This window comes from Podarcis erhardii, assembly GCF_964252035.2.
Source record: "Podarcis erhardii genome assembly, chromosome: 12".
NCBI classification, from domain to species: domain Eukaryota; kingdom Metazoa; phylum Chordata; class Lepidosauria; order Squamata; family Lacertidae; genus Podarcis; species Podarcis erhardii.
The window spans coordinates 52,519,573-52,536,150 of NC_138513.1; the positions used below are offsets into that span (position 1 = coordinate 52,519,573).

The 16,578-nt window shown below is 45.7% G+C and overlaps 1 protein-coding gene across 2 annotated transcripts in view; it reads right to left on the reverse strand.

The window, feature by feature from the left end:
- ADCY1 (adenylate cyclase 1) overlaps positions 1-16,578 on the reverse strand; it is a 225,285-nt gene that overhangs the window by 4,256 nt on the left and 204,451 nt on the right. The window contains exons 15-18 of one of the 2 annotated variants that reach the window (XM_081881792.1): positions 8,152-8,268; positions 3,382-3,528; positions 2,408-2,506; positions 251-365 (exon numbers count right to left, since the gene is read on the reverse strand). In XM_081881792.1, the coding sequence (XP_081737918.1) occupies positions 251-365; positions 2,408-2,506; positions 3,382-3,528; positions 8,152-8,268 (478 nt within the window). Of the gene's footprint in view, positions 1-250; positions 366-2,407; positions 2,526-3,381; positions 3,529-8,151; positions 8,269-16,578 lie in introns of those variants that run through there. The other variant, XR_014161498.1, reaches the window with a different exon arrangement.

The following is a 16,578-nucleotide window of genomic DNA, read 5'->3' on the forward strand; positions in this document are numbered from 1 at the left end:
GTCAGAAGTACATTTAGGTCCTGTCACTTTTCATACTGCAATTATTTTTTGTCCTGCTTTTGCTGTGCTAAAGTGCAAGAATGCCCCTTCAGATAGCAATAATGCTCAAAAAGAGGGGAAGCATTGCAGAACAACAAATACAGCAACAGTGAGTGTGGATGGTCCAGTATAAATTCACCACTAATACATCATCGAGGGCATGCTACAGAACCAACCAGTCAACCCCTACTTCCTGAAACGTATGACTTACCAACCCGAAGAACGAAGTCATTGTAAGACTGATAGTTGATTTCATCAAGAACATCAAACATTTCTATTGCAAAATCAGCCAGTGTGCTGAGATGGGAATAAATTGATTTCTTTGCCTAGATTTTTTTTTTTTAAAAAAGGTTAGACATTATTTATTTCTTCATGTGCTTTCCCTGTCTTTCTCTGAAGTGAAATCAAGTGGCTTCAAACACAATAAGCTATTAAGTTAAAAACACATTTTAAAACAGACAAACAAATAAACAAGAAGCACGTTATTATTTTAGAAAAATCATACAAAGAGTCTGTCTTAACAACATTTTCTCTGAGACCTCCAGATGGCTTGAGAACCCCTTCCTGAGGGCAGCTGTTCCACAAGACCTGCCCCACTGTGGATAAGGCTGGTGGCTATGGGCCCAGGGGGCTTTAAGGAGGAATGAGACACACCCTGTCTGCCCCACACATAGAAGAGTGGTCTACCAACAGCTAGACTGCCTCACCCCACAGGGGCCCACTCAACCGCTTTGACTGGAGGAATCAGTGCTGCTGCAGGCGCCCCACAATACCCCTTCAGTCTGGTGACCCCGGCACCTTGGAACTCCCTGCCTACTGAGATCAGTTTATTGTTTCAGCTTATTGTTATTTCAGCTTTTTGAAGATCTTAAATTATGGTTGCTCTTATTGATTAATTTTGTTGTTTTATCCTTTTTGTAGAGTGGGTTGGGTTTTTTTAATAATCAAACTGTGTATACATTTTATGAAATACATAAAATGGAGAAGGCAACAGCAGGAGAAGATTATTGCTAACATACTTTGTTTGTGGGCTTCCTAGAGGCGTCTGTTCAAACACTTTGAAGGGCATTTACAGCAGAAACTGCTTGGAAATGCACATTGAAGCCTCTTCCTCAGCATCTGATGGGAAGTGAGAGACAACACCTTGGAAATGCACATCCACACAGCTGCAATAGAAACTGCATGGAAATGCACTTCAAAATGCTGATGGGCACTGAGAGACATTGCTTTTGAACTGCATTTCCAAATAGTTTCTATCGTAACATGCTTGGAAATGCACCTCAGAATGAACATGCCACTGTATGCCACATATCAGGGCATGGTTTTGGGGAAATGGCCTCACATGCCAAATGAGGACTCCTGTCGGCTGGATTCCCCCCCCCTCCCCGCACTGCAGAGAGTACACAGGCCTCATGGCTAGATCCTCTTGTGAGGATATCTATTAATGATACCCCGCAATCATATGATTAAGTGAGATGCATTCCAAATGGAGCCTAACAGCTTGTTAGGTGTTACATTTGTGGAGTTGTGTTTATTTTCACCATTTAATGATATTATTACTCTCAAGGAGTTCATGGGTTTCCAATATTAGCGGTACCACTGAAAAAATACACCATTCATTCAGAAGCCCCAAATCCTCAAAGGGAACAAAGGGAAGGATTTTGAGGATATGTACTGGGAAAGGTATCAAATAGTTCAGGACAGTGTGGTGTAGTGGTTAAGAGCGATAGTCTCATAATCTGGTGAACCGGGTTCGCGTCTCCGCTCCTCCACATGCAGCTGCTGGGTGACCTTGCGGTAGTTACACATCTCTGAAGTCTCTCAGCCCCACTCACCTCACAGAGGGTTTGTTGTGGGGGAGGAAGGGAAAGGAGATTGTTAGCCGCTTTGAGACTCCTTCGGGTAGTGATAAAACGGGATATCAAATCCAAACTACTCCTCCTCCTCTTCTCCTCTCTTTTCTGGCTGGTATCTGAAGGGTTTGACCAACTTTTGGAAGGGGACTATCAAATATTCAGGGTGGAAGAAGCTGATCTGAGTCTATCTGAACACTGTGCACTAGGACCAGGCCATTGCCCTCATTTCCTTTGGAAAGCAGCAACACCATATAAAACCTCAGGTTCTTAGGGGAAATCTTGTAGCCTCCTGAACTGGAACAGGTCTCTGATAAGTTTGCTTGAAAAATCCACAGGCCAAACAGACCTGGGAATTCTCCAAGAAAGGCTTCCTCCCTTGCTTCCTGTTTCCTAAATCTGAGCAATCCATTAGTATAAAAGTATACCAGCCTAAATGAGTTCTAACAGCATTCTTAGCATCATTTGTGAAAACGCTTAGAGAAGGCATTAAGAAGTAAAAAAAAAAACATTACCTTGGTGCCAGTAGTTGGTACAAGTCCCACGGCTGCCATGTATGTGCTGCCAATCGTCTTGATTTTTTCAATGTCTTTATAATATTCTTTGTCCATAAGCTTTGTTTAAAACATAAAACTGTTAAACATTACATAATATTTTAGGCAAGAAAGAAGAGTTTTGTGCAGGCATATTCCTCTTATCATTTCCAAGCCTTTGTGCTATCTCACATTTACAACCAATTTCCTAAGGACTTAAGTGAGCTCAAAATGAGACACTTGGTCATTTTCAAGATACCTGATAGGATTTTCAAAAATCCTGATGTGATTTGCTATAGGCCTAAATTGTAAGAATTTGTTATTTTTTTACTGCACAATTAATCTTACCAACTTTTGCTTTACCAGCTTGCTACAAGGAAGCCAGGGGGGATGTAGAAACAGTTTAATAACTGCAGCAAAGAATATCTGACCTGCCATGCTGTATAAACCCAAATTCCTCCTTACCAGAGTGTTGTAGTGGTGTTTCTGCCTGGCTGGATCCTGCACTATTCTGGGAGATACCAATTTGCACTAAGAGGGAGGAACACTTTGGCAGGTGGATAAAAGATTACATCTTGAGTACAGCCAAAGCAGTGTTCGGGACAGTATGGAATAAAAAATGGTACATGGTGTGATCTCTCTCTGACGTGGTCAGCTACTGAATCACTGGGGAGGCTTGGCTGGAGGAACGAGTCCCCAAAGGGGAAGGGGGGATCAACGGATGTCCCTTCAATCAGAAGCTAAGATGATAGTCAATGTTTGGCCTAATTCTGAATAATTTTCTGTCTTCATAAAACTAGGAACATTTCACTTTTTGTCTGGATCACTTGGTAATGCCAACACAATTAGAATGAAATGCAAACTGTGAGATAATTTTAAGAGTGTGACCTTCTCAACATGATGATGAGCTTACAAAATTATTCCTGAAAAGGCAGACTGAATGAAAGAATGCTTACCTCATCAAAATCTGCAATAATTTCATTTAAGAGGCGTAAACATTCAACTCCCATGTTATTGCCATCCAGTTCAATGTAAAAATCGTTGAAATTTGGGATGGAAGCAAACATCACTCCCACTTGTGAATAGGACTGGTAATACAGGTCCTGAAATTTTCAAATTATATTTTCTGTTATAGCAAGCTAATACTTGGATCCAGCCTGAATAAGCACTTAGTTTCCAATGAATTTAATTTAATAATAATAACTTTTCACATCTATTTCAATGGGACCAGTGTAACTAAATTAGACTGGATCAGGTAAGGTAAAAGGTAAAGGACCTCTGGATGGGTTTTTTTTTAAAAAAATAATATTTATTCAAAGTTTAAGAGTTACAGAAAGAAAAAAAGAAAAATACAAAATACAAAAAAAAGATTACAACAACATTAAAAAAGAAAATACACTCGCTTGGAAAAAAAGAAAAAAGAACAGATTAAACCTTTGCATAACTTTCTTCCTTTACTTATTTCCTTGACCTCCTCACACCTCCCATTTTTGTATTCTAGTTCAAATCATTATTTCTGCAAATCCTTCCAACCTTATTTTCATTTAAGTAATTTATTTTAAAAACCACTTTTACTTTATCCAATCTTAACTCTCATCCAAACCTATATATCAATACTTATTCTTGAGACGTTTCTCTAAGGTCGAAAAAGATTCTGTCAGGGAACTGCCATCGGAGAGTCAGGTGGTGGAGGGGCTCAAGGAGGCTAGGAGACCCTCGGATGCGGAGGAAGGAACCAGCAGGGGGAGAGAGAGAGTTCATGGAGAAACTCAGTCGGAGGGATGGCTCCAAGAGACTTCCAGTGAAAACAGCGGGGAGGTCTCAGGACCTCCTCTGGGTACACCTACTCCTCGCAGGAAACTGTCATGCCGAGAATCCCGAAGGAGAGTTTCCGTTAAGGAACTCTTATGTTGGCGCAAATTCCGGAAACGCCCACTGACAGATTCTGCCAGCGATTGAGGGAGTCATGCTTTGAGGGCTCCCGTAAAGGCAGAGCTTTGAGACCTATGCCAAGCTCTGAGGGATTCAGCTTTTACGCACAAGCAGCTCATTATCCCATCACAGATTCCCTTCCATGAATTTCCCAACTCTCATAAAAAACAAAAAAGCAAATTATATTATATACCCTTTGAGTTACCAATTTCCATTCCACCCATACCCCCTTCCCGGTTTCAGTCCCCAACATAAGTCCATCAATCTCAAAAAGCCATTAGCCCGGAGATCTTACACCCGAGGCTCTTAAGTCTCTCTCATGTCCCCTCTGCCAGTCTTTTTGATAGTCCTTAGTATTGAAAGCCAAATCTCGGGGCAGCTCCAACCCGACAGCATCCACATTCCTTCCAGCCAAACCTCCGTACTTAAAAGTAAGGCCTATGGGGTGTTCCAAATCTTGTTTCATTCTCCTTTCAGATCCAAATGTCCCCAAAGCTCCAACTTCCACCTGAATCAAATTTATAATCCTAGGGTCGTCTGATCTCCACGTAAGGAGATCTCTCCATCTTTCACTTTCCAATTCAGGCCAAGCTTCCATCTTCAAAAATTTATTTCCCCTTGTTGCCATCATGTCAGGCCTCAAATTGCAGCTCTCCTTTCGCATCTGCAGGGTTACGGCTCCCCCTTTCTTCTCTTCAGAGACAACATAATTCTCCTTCTCACATTTCCCTGTTTGTTCAGTTGAATAAAATTCCTGTGCCAAGTTCTTATCAAGTTCAATGATGGTACTCACTCTTGTGTCCAAAGTTGTAACATTTGTAGTCAAAACACCAATTTGACCTTGCAACTTTCCCAAGAGAAAGAATGTCCTATTCAGTTCAAACTGGATTTCCTTTCCAACAACCATTCTCTGGAATATCCCAAAGCTCCCTCTAGGGGAATTTAAGTTTCCTTTTACTCCTTTCAGCACAGATCCAAAAGTCCAGTTAAATTGTAACAGTCCTTCCTTCTTTTCAAAAGCAAGCTTGTAACAAATATAGACAACAAAAACAAAGTCCTCTTTTTGCGTCTTGACAGCTAGCTTGACAGCTGTCAAATTGTTCTGTACTTCATCAACGGGCTCTCACGGACCACTCCCAGGTCCGGGGGTGGGGTGGGGGGTGGGGGGTGGCACATCAATTCCCAAATTTAATTCTTTTCCTGCAGGCTCCCCTGCTTCCAGATAGAATTTCTTATAGTATCAATCCGTAGAATTAAAGTCCTTAAAAAAAACAAAAAACTCTCCATGACCTTAGTTGACAGGTTCTTTGCTTTAAATTATTTACAGAAAGGGGAGGCGGACTTCCTGTTTGGACCTTCCCCGATCGTGCCGAATTTAAGAATATTTTTAAAAATCCAATTTCCATACTACTCACGGGTTGTTGTTTGAAATCCGAATGTCCACAAAAAGAAGTCAGCGCTCTCCGACAACGGCTGTGCGGCTTCACTCCGTAAAAATAGCAGTCGATTCGAGACACCACGCCACTCACCCCGCGTCACTTCGGAACCCCCGAAAAGGGTTCCTGGTGTGAGCCAAATCCCACGTTCCCAGGCTTCCTCCGCCTGGGATTTTTAGAGGGTCTCCGCCTTCGCCGCGGCAGCCAGACCCGATTTTGGCGGAGCGGGTTCCTCTGAATCAGAGGAATTCCGCCACTGCCGATGGTGCTAACCCGGAAGTCTTCAGGACCTCTGGATGCTTAAGTCCAGTCAAAGGCGACTATGGGGTGCGATGCTCATCTCGCTTTCAAGCCAAGGGAGCCAGGGTTTGTTCACAGACAGCTTTCTGGGTCATATGGCCAGCCGGACTAAACCGCTACTGGTGCACGGAGCATTGTGACGGAAACCAGAGCACATGGAAATGACATTTACCTTCCTGCCTCAGAGGTACCTATTTATCAACTTGCACTGGTATGCTTTCAAACAGCTAGGTTGGCAGAAGCTGGGACAGAGCAAGGGAAGCTCACCCTGTTTACCTTTATCTTTAGACTGGAAGAAGTCCAATTCAAGACAACATCATCAGCAACAACTTTAAGGTTGTTGTGAAAAAAAGGATGTTGAAAGACTTTGAGCCAGGGTGCTCAAATCACTGAGGGGAACAGGCTTGCCCCTATTGATTCTGTTCTCACCCTTCCTCTGTCCCCTAATGCACAAGGGGGTCAGAGTAGACTCCTTTGAAGAAGGAAGGCGCATGCAAGGCCTCCTTTGTGGCTCCTTGTAACTTTAAGTCATTGACCATATACTGACATTTTCCTCTGGAGATCATGGGGTCTGAAAACTAAGCAACTCTGGCAATGGTCGGTGGCCCAGATGACTGCCTGCCTGGGAATCATATGTATGCTGTTTTAGGTTCCATGGTGGAAGAAAGGCAGGATATAAATGGAAGGAAATAAATTGCCCATCACTAAATTTTATAATTAATTATTAAATGTGTATCCCGCTCCTGCTCCCATCGGAGTCAAGGCAGCAAATGATTTGTATAATCTGCCTCTGTTTTGGAGCAGGATAAAAATAAAATCAACAAGAAAATACTGTATATTTAAATACATTGTGTATGTTCTGACTTGCTTTAATCGGGGTGGAATATTATTCTTTCATGACTACAACAACCCACATCCGACATGGGATTGGGATCTTCACAAAGCCACGTTTTAAGTATTATTCTTCAGCACATCTATAAGCTGATTTTCCTCCAAAGAGGAGAGGGTGGTAAATCCCACTTTATATTGTCTTTACGACTGTGAAGTTGGCTAGCTAGGCTGAGACATGATGATTTGCCCAGACCATGCTGTGAGCTTCATGGTAGAGCAGATGTGAACCCAGCTCTCCTCATTCCAAGATCAACTCTAGACAGACTACAGGTATACTTTCTCACAAAGAATGCAGCTTAGACTCTGAGTTTTACTGCAATTTAAAAAAGGTTTAATAATAATAATAATAATAATAATAATAATAATAATATTTTTTTATTTATACCCCGCCCTCCCCAACCAAGGCCGGGCTCAGAGCGGCTTACAAGCAATAATAAAAACAAGATGAATGATTACAACTTAAAAACAAAAATAAAATACAACATTAAAATAATGGAACATTAAAATATTAAAATGTAGCCTCATTGCAGGAGTAGAAGGAAAAGAAAAAGAAAAAAGAGAGAGGGAGGGAGGGAGGGAATCAAATTGGCTCCAAGCCAAAGACCAGGCGGAACAACTCTGTCTTACAGGCCCTGCGGAAAGAAATCAGATCCTGCAGGGCCCTGGTCTCATGAGGCAGAGCGTTCCACCAGGCCGGAGCCAGAGTTGAAAAGGCCCTGTCAACAGCACTGACAGATAGGTAGTTTGGGGCTACAATTTGAAGAGTTGGTCATCACTTTTAAAGCACTGAACAGTTTGTGACCAGGAAACCTCAAGGGATGTCTCTAATAGGATTCTACTCATCCACTGAAGTAATCAGACGCCTCATGTGTGTCTCCGCATGGCTGGTGAGAACAGCATCAGGGCCTTCTCTGTGTGGCACCCAGTAACCCTGCCCTCGGATATCCATGCCATGCATCCATCCATCTTTGTTGTGTGTCTTACCCTGTTTCAGTATGCTTTGGGCATGGTTCCTGTATGATTCCTCTTTATTTCCCCAGGAATTTATCTGCAGTTTTCCCTTTGCTGTTATTAATATGTTTTAAAAGTTTAATTTTGATCTGATTTGTGCTTTCAATCTATTGTGGTTTGTTGCAGGAAACAACCCTGAAAACTCATATTCCTTACCATGTTCCTTGGATTAGACATGAGAAAATGCTGTGCAACATGTGCTGGCAAAAGATTGAAGAGAATTCTTTTGTTATCCAGTTTCACTCTTTCCATATCATCTCTCTCTTCTTCTGCCTATGAAAATAAAATGTGCTTTAAATAATAAAAACTGCAGTCCTGAACACACTTGGTAGAGAGGATATACCACTGGAGAGAGTGATCTGGGTCACACAACTTGCTAAGTCAAATGATAGGTTACTGGGACCCTGTAAATTTGTCAGCTCCCAAGCGAGGAGTGAAATGCTGCTCCTCTTCTCTCCAGCTTTTTCTTTTCCCATGCTGTGCTTAGCCAAGGCCCAAACCAGTGCTCACCGTAATGCTCTTTCTTCACTAACCACAAGAATTAAACAACCAAATGGAAGAAAGACTTGTGCAAAATAAACCTGTTATGGTGGAACAGAAAATTCTGGGTGAATGTGCAAAGGGATGTTGGAATAGATTTGGGTATGTTCCTGTCAGGGAACTGCCATCAGGGCCGGAGGGAGAGAGCGGGCTCCAGAGGGATTCCAGAGAGCGTCCCGGGATGGGGAGAGGCAGCCCATCTTCTGGGGAAGGGAATCAGCGTAGCACCAGTGGAGAAGGGGGACAGATGGGGGAATCGGCGGGGCGGTCCCATGACTCCTTGCCGGGGACCAGCGGGGAGAGTAAGGGTCCTCCTCTGCCCACACCCTCCTTGCGCAGAAAGCTTCCGCACAGGGAGAGTAGGAGGAGACTGGGCGTCAAAGAACTTATTTGCTGTAAGAAGTTCAAGAAACACCCACTGACGGATTCTGCCAGCGATTGAGAAAGCCACGGGCAAGTGGCTGTCTGGACAGAAGAGGTTCACTCAGGCAACCCAGCCAGGTGTGGCGCCGGTTTACGCACAAGCAACCCCTAGAACCATTACAGCAATCCGTCAGTCTCTGACGTTGCTTGTGCGCAGCCCCGGAGAGGCAGCACGATGAGCCAAACAGGGACAGCCGGAGAGACAGAGCAACAAGCCGTGGTGCGAGGTCCGGTCGAGAGGAACCGAGACCTGGAAGCACATGTAGCTACCCTGACAGCGTGGCTGGAGGAGAGACGGGCTCAGGATGCACAGCTTTGAATGGAAGACGAAGAACAGACTCCCCTAGAATGGAAGACGAAGAACAGACTCCATGTGAGGATCTCTCCCTCGTTACAGTCGATCAGGTATATGAAGACGAGCAGCAAAGTCAGTCCTAAGGGAATGTGCAGGCGACCTTGGAACGGACAGATCACGGAAGAACCCCGACCAAACCTAAGAGGAGGCGTGTAGTGGTGATAGGGGATTCCCTACTGAGGGGAACAGAAGCAGTGATCTGTGGGCCTGACAAGATGTCTCGGGAAGTGTGCTGTCTCCCCGGGGCTAAGATCCAAGATGTAACTGAACGACTGCAAGGAATCATAAAACCCACTGACAAATACCCCTTCCTCTTGGTTCATGTGGGAACCAATGACACTGCAAGCAATAGCCTCCAGAAGATCAAAAGAGACTATGAGGCTCTGGGCAGGAAATTGAAGCAATTAAATACACAAATTGTCATCTCATCTGTCCTCCCAGTTGAACGACGTGGCCCAGGGAGAGAGAGAAAAATAGTGGAAGTGAACAGCTGGCTTCGCAAATGGTGTAAACAGGAACGGTTTGGATTCTTAGATCACGGACTGCAGTTTCTTGAAGATGGACTTCTGGCAAGAGATGGGCTGCACCTCACAACGGTTGGGAGGAATGTTTTTGCCAAAAATCTCAGAAACCTCATCAGGAGGGCTTTAAACTGACTAATGTGGGGGAGGAAGACAGTGCTCCTGAAGGTAAGAGTCTATCAATTGATGAAGATGATCATCCAAATGTCATAGACCAAATGGAGCAAACAGCACACAGACCTAGTGGTGGGAGGAAAAAATCCTTAAATAAGAGACACGGGGGAATGATTAATGGACTTCAATGTCTGTACACTAATGCGCAAAGCATGGGAAATAAACAAGATGAGCTTGAGCTCTTGGTACAGCAAACTAAATATGACATAATAGGCATCACTGAAACCTGGTGGGATAAGTACCACGACTGGAATGTAATAATGGAGGGTTACAATCTATTTCAGAGAAACAGACCAGACAAGAAAGGAGGAGGAGTGGCATTATATGTCAGGGATGTGTATACCTGTGAAGAGATCCAAGATTTAGAACCTCAAAGCCAAAGTGAGAGCATTTGGGTCAAAATTAAGGGAGAGATGAATAACAGGGACCTCATTGTGGGAGTTTACTATAGATCCCCAAGCCAAACGGAGGACATAGATGATGCCTTCCTGGAACAGATGGCCAAGCATGCAAAAGGAAGGGAGATAGTAGTAATGGGGGACTTCAATTACCCGGATATTTGCTGGATGTCAAACTCAGCCAAGAGCATAAGGTCAAACAGATTCCTCACTGGCCTTGCAGACAACTTCATTGTCCAGAAAGTGGGAGAAGCAACAAGAGGAACAGCCATTTTAGATCTGGTCCTAACCAATGTTGATGACCTGGTTAGTGGGGTAGAAGTGGAAGGATCATTAGGCGCGAGTGATCATGCTCTTCTGAAGTTTACTATACAGCGGAAAGGAGCAGCCAAGCATACTAGGACTCAATTTCTTGACTTTAAGAAAGCCGACTTCATAAAACTTAGGGAAGTGCTGGCTGAAATCCCATGGACAGTAATATTAAAAGGAAAGGGAGTTCATGATGGCTGGGAGTTTGTTAAGAGGGAGATAGTAAAAGCACAACTTCAGGCAATACCAATGAGACGGAAACATGGAAGGTGCCTAAAGAAGCCAGGGTGGCTATCTAAAGAACTTTTAACTGAGTTAAGATTAAAAAAGGATGTGTACAAAAAATGGAAAAGGGGGGAAACCACCAAAGAGGAATTCAAACAAATAGCCAGCACGTGTAGACACAAAGTCAGAAAAGCTAAAGCACAGAATGAACTCAGGCTTGCTAGAGAGGTTAAAAGCAACAAAAAAGGCTTTTATGGGTATGTTCGTAGCAAAAGGAAGAACAAAGAAACCGTGGGGTCACTCAGAGGAGAAGATGGTGAAATGCAAACAGGGGACACAGAAAGGGCTGAACTCCTCAATGCCTTCTTTGCCTCAGTCTTCTCCGATAAAGAAAACAATGCCCGACCTGAAGAATTTGGAGCAAATGATTCAGCAGAGGAAACACAGCCCAGAATAACTAAGGAGATAGTACAAGAATACTTGGCTAGTTTAGATGTATTCAAGTCTCCAGGGCCAGATGAACTGCATCCAAGAGTATTAAAAGAACTGGCAGATGTGATCTCAGAACCACTGGCAGTCATCTTTGAGAATTCCTGGAGAACAGGCGAAGTCCCGGCAGACTGGAGGAGGGCAAATGTTGTCCCTATTTTCAAAAAGGGGAAAAGAGAGGACCCAAATAATTACCGCCCAGTCAGTCTGACATCAATACCAGGGAAGATTCTGGAGAAGATCATTAAGCAAACAGTCTGTGAGCACCTAGAAAGGAATGCTGTGATCACCAATAGTCAGCATGGATTTCTGAAAAATAAGTCATGTCAGACGAACCTGATTTCGTTTTTTGACAGAATTACAAGCCTGGTAGATGAAGGGAATGCAGTGGATGTAGCCTACCTTGATTTCAGCAAGGCATTTGACAAGGTGCCCCATGATATTCTTGTAAAGAAGCTGGTAAAATGCGGACTTGACTATGCTACCACTCAGTGGATTTGTAACTGGCTGACTGACCGAACCCAAAGGGTGTTCATCAATGGTTCCTCTTCATCCTGGAGAAGAGTATCTAGTGGGGTGCCACAGGGTTCTGTCTTGGGCCCGGTCTTATTCAACATCTTTATCAATGACTTGGATGATGGACTCAAGGGCATCCTGATCAAATTTGCAGATGACACCAAACTGGGAGGGGTGGCTAACACCCCAGAGGACAGGATCACACTTCAAAACGACCTTGACAGATTAAAAAACTGGGCCAAAACAAACAAGATGAATTTTAACAGGGAGAAATGTAAAGTATTGCACTTGGGCAAAAAAAATGAGAGGCACAAATACAAGATGGGTGGCACCTGGCTTGAGAGCAGTACATGTGAAAAGGATCTAGGAGTCTTGGTTGACCACAAACTTGACATGAGCCAACAGTGTGACGCGGCAGCTAAAAAAGCCAATGCAATTCTGGGCTGCATCAATAGGAGTATTGCATCTAGATCAAGGGAAGTAATAGTGCCACTGTATTCTGCTCTGGTCAGACCTCACCTAGAGTACTGTGTCCAGTTCTGGGCACCACAGTTCAAGAAGGACACTGACAAACTGGAACGTGTCCAGAGGAGGGCAACCAAAATGGTCAAAGGCCTGGAAACGATGCCTTATGAAGAACGGCTAAGGGAGCTGGGCATGTTTAGCCTGGAAAAGAGGAGGTTAAGGGGTGATATGATAGCCATGTTCAAATATATAAAAGGATGTCACATAGAGGAGGGAGAAAGGTTGTTTTCTGCTGCTCCAGAGAAGCGGACACGGAGCAATGGTTCCAAACTACAAGAAAAAAGATTCCACCTAAACATTAGGAAGAACTTCCTGACAGTAAGAGCTGTTCGACAGTGGAATTTGCTGCCAAGGAGTGTGGTGGAGTCTCCTTCTTTGGAGGTCTTTAAGCAGAGGCTTGACAACCATATGTCAGGAGTGCTCTGATGGTGTTTCCTGCTTGGCAGGGGGTTGGACTCGATGGCCCTTGTGGTCTCTTCCAACTCTATGATTCTATGATTCTATGATTCTATGATTCAAGTCAGAACCACCCCCATCGCAAGGAAGGTACCAGGGCTGGTACACAACTTTGGGGGAAAGCCCCAAGACTACAATGCTTTCCGAATGGAAGTTCAGTACGCTTTGGAATTTCAGAAAAATGACTTTGCTGATGACGGGGAGAGGGTGGCTTTCATTGTGGGCCATCTGCAAGATGGGGCGCGCGAATGGATCAGGCCCCTAATGGCAACGCAGAATGATGCCTTGAAGGACCTTAAGAAATTCTACCAGGCAATGGACGCGATGTTCTCCAGCGAGGTTGAGCAAAGCGTGACACGGCGGGAACTGATGGGGTGCAAGCAGGGGGGCCAGTCCATCAGGAAACACTGGTCGCGTTTTGCGATGTTAGTCCACAGGCTTGGGTGGGATCTGGACTCTGAACCGATACAAATGTTGTTTGAGGCGGGTTTATCCCCTGAAGTGAAGGATGAGTTGTCCAGAGCGCCCCGGCCGTGGTCGATGGATGAACTCACAAAGGCTGTGCTTGCGATCGGCGTACGCCAGGAAGCGTGGGCTCAGGAGAAGCTGGAGATAAGAGGGGAGCGTTTCCATGACAACCGCATTCCTGAGATGCCGAGGGAGCCTTCCCAGGTGGCGGAGCCGATGGAAATTGATGGCGCGCGCGTGAAGTTTCAAACACTGGTGAAGGTCGGAAAAGGGAGGGAAAGGAGTGGAAAACTACCAAGAAGTGTTTCCTCTGTCAACGACTGGGACATTTTGCCAAGGTCTGCCCGCAACGAAAAGTCTGGCAAGGGATGGTGGGGGCTGCAGGGCACGATGAGAAGGGGAGGAAGGGCAGGTGCAGGGAAAAGACAACACCTGGCTGCCAACCAGTAGAGGCAGCAGCCAGGCCAGCGACCAATAGAAGTGACCCAGCCTGACCCCCCCCAAGGCAGCTATAGCCATAGAAGTGGTGCTAGAACTCCCGAATGGGCACCCCGTCAAAGTGAAGGGACTGCTAGATTCGGGCAGCTCGTGTAATTTCTTCAGCAGAGACTTCGCTCTGGAGCACCAACTCCACCTGTTACCACTAGATTTTCCCTTGCAGGTGACCACCATCGATGGCAGGGAACTTCTGGGAGGGGAAGTGACACACCAGACACCGCCAATGCGAATGAGGGTCTCCAGGCACACAGAAACCATTGCCTTTCATGTGGCCATGCTGGCAGGACCCCCAATTATGCTGGGAATGAGCTGGCTGGCAATGCATGACTCAGTAGTGTCATGGCATCAGCGGTCAGTCACCTTTGGGTCAGCTTACTGCTTAGAACACTGTCTGGGAGGGAAGGAACCAAGAATGACGGTGGCCAGGGTGGCTGGGCTGGCCTTGGAACAAAAAGGGGAGGTGCCACCACAATATGTTGACTTGAAGGAGGTCTTCAGCGAGAGGGAGGCAGATAGACTACCCCCCCACAGGCCCTTCAACTGCCAAATCAACCTACTCCCAGGGGCTCAGTTGCTGGTGGGTAAGCTGTATGCCATGTCCGACCGGGAGATGCAGGAGTTGCGGCAGTTTATTGACAAGAACCTAAAGAGAGGGTTCATAAGTGAATCAAAGGCGGTGGGGGGCAGTCCGGTGTTCTTTGTGGACAAAAAAGAGACTAATCAGCCCAAGCTAGTCGTGGATTACCTGACCCTGCATCTGGTGTCCGAACCCGTGACTTTCCCAATGCCCAGGATTGACAACATTTTAACACGTGTGAGGCAGGGGAAGATTTTTACCAAGCTGGACCTCAGGGGAGCATACAATTTGATTAGGATAAGGGAGGGGGATGAATGGAAAACTACCATGTTCACCCCCCTGGGGGCTTTTGAGTACTTAGTCATGCCATTTGGATTACAATCGGGGTCCACCTGCTTTCAAGCCTTCATGCACCATGTTTTGGGGCCCCTGCTGTACAAGAATTGTGTAGCCTTTTTGGATGACGTCTTAATCTATTCGGATAATGAGAAGCAACACGTCAGAGACGTCAGGGAGGTGCTACAGAGATTGCAGAAGCATCAGTTGTGGGTCAAGCTGGAAAAATGCCAATTCCACGTCAGGGAGGTCAAGTTTCTGGGTTACAAGTTGTCAGACAAAGGCCTAGCTATGGACCCAGGCAAGGTGAAGGCAGTGCTGGAATGGAAAGCCCCCCAAAACCGAAAGGATGTGCAGAGGTTCTTAGGCTTCAGCAACTTCTACAGGAAGTTCATAAAGAACTTCGTTCACTTGACAGCGCCCATAACGGATTGTCTTAGTAGCAAAAAGAAGTTTGCGTGGACAGAGAGTGCACAGCAGTCCTTTGAAAGGCTGAAGAAGGCATTCGCCTCGGAAGAGCAGCTCCTGCACGTGGACCTGGAGAAGCCCATGAGACTGGAGATGGATGCGTCAGACCGAGCCATTGGAGCGGTCCTTTTGCAGCCCTGGGCCAAGCAGAGCTGGAGGCCGTGTGCCTTTTTCTCAAGGAAGCTGAGCAAGTCAGAGCAAAACTACACAGTGTATGACCGAGAACTGCTTGCGATCTATGCAGCGTTTTGGCAATGGAGACATCTATTGATAGGGGCACGGCACAAGATCCAAGTCCGAACTGACCACAAGAACTTGGAATACTGGCGGACCGCGTGAGTGCTCAACCAGAGACAGATTCGATGGGCCCAGGAGTTCGCCAAGTTTTCCTTTGAGATCAGATACGTGCTGGGAGAGGAGAACGTAAGGGCAGATGCTCTCTCCCGGAAACCGGAGTACATAGAATCATAGAATCATAGAGTTGGAAGAGACCACAAGGGCCATCGAGTCCAACCCCCTGCCAAGCATGGAAGGAGAGGGACAAAAATCAGGGAACTCCGAGACGGAAGGGAAAACAATGGAGGGTTTGAGGAAAAGGAAGGGCTACTGTACTATAAGGGGGCACTGTATGTACCGGGGGAGACTTTGAGGGGGAAGGTACTTAAACAACTCCACGACAACCCAACAGCTGGGCACTTTGGACAGCACAAGACCATGCTGCTTGTCACCAGGCAGTTCTGGTGGCCCAAGGTGAAGGAAGACGTACGAGAATATGTACGAGGGTGCGACCGATGCCAGAGGGCTAAGGGGGAGAGGGCTGCCCCCGCAGGGTTACTGGAACCCTTACCTACACCGGGAAAGCCCTGGGAGGTGGTGTCCATTGATTTTATGACAGATCTGCCCAAGTCAAGGGGGAAGACAGCAGTCATGGTAGTAGTCGATCTACTGACAAAAATGTTTCGTAGCTTGCTCACATGCGGCAACGGCAGAGGAGACAGTTTGTGGATCACATTTTTAGACTGCATGGGGCTCCCTTGAGGGTAATCTTGGATCGCGGGAAACAATTTACTTCCCGGTTCTGGAGGAAGCTCATGAGCTTGATACAGGTCGAGGTGGGTTTCTCGACGGCGAGGCACCCAGAAACCAACAGACAAGCAGAAAGAGTGAACGGTATACTCCAGCAATACCTACTCTGCTACATCAGTGAGAGACAGAACGACTGGGTAGAGAAATTAGCTTTGGCTGAATTTGCGTACAATAACGCTGAACATGTGTCCACGGGAATGAGCCCTTTCATGGCCAATT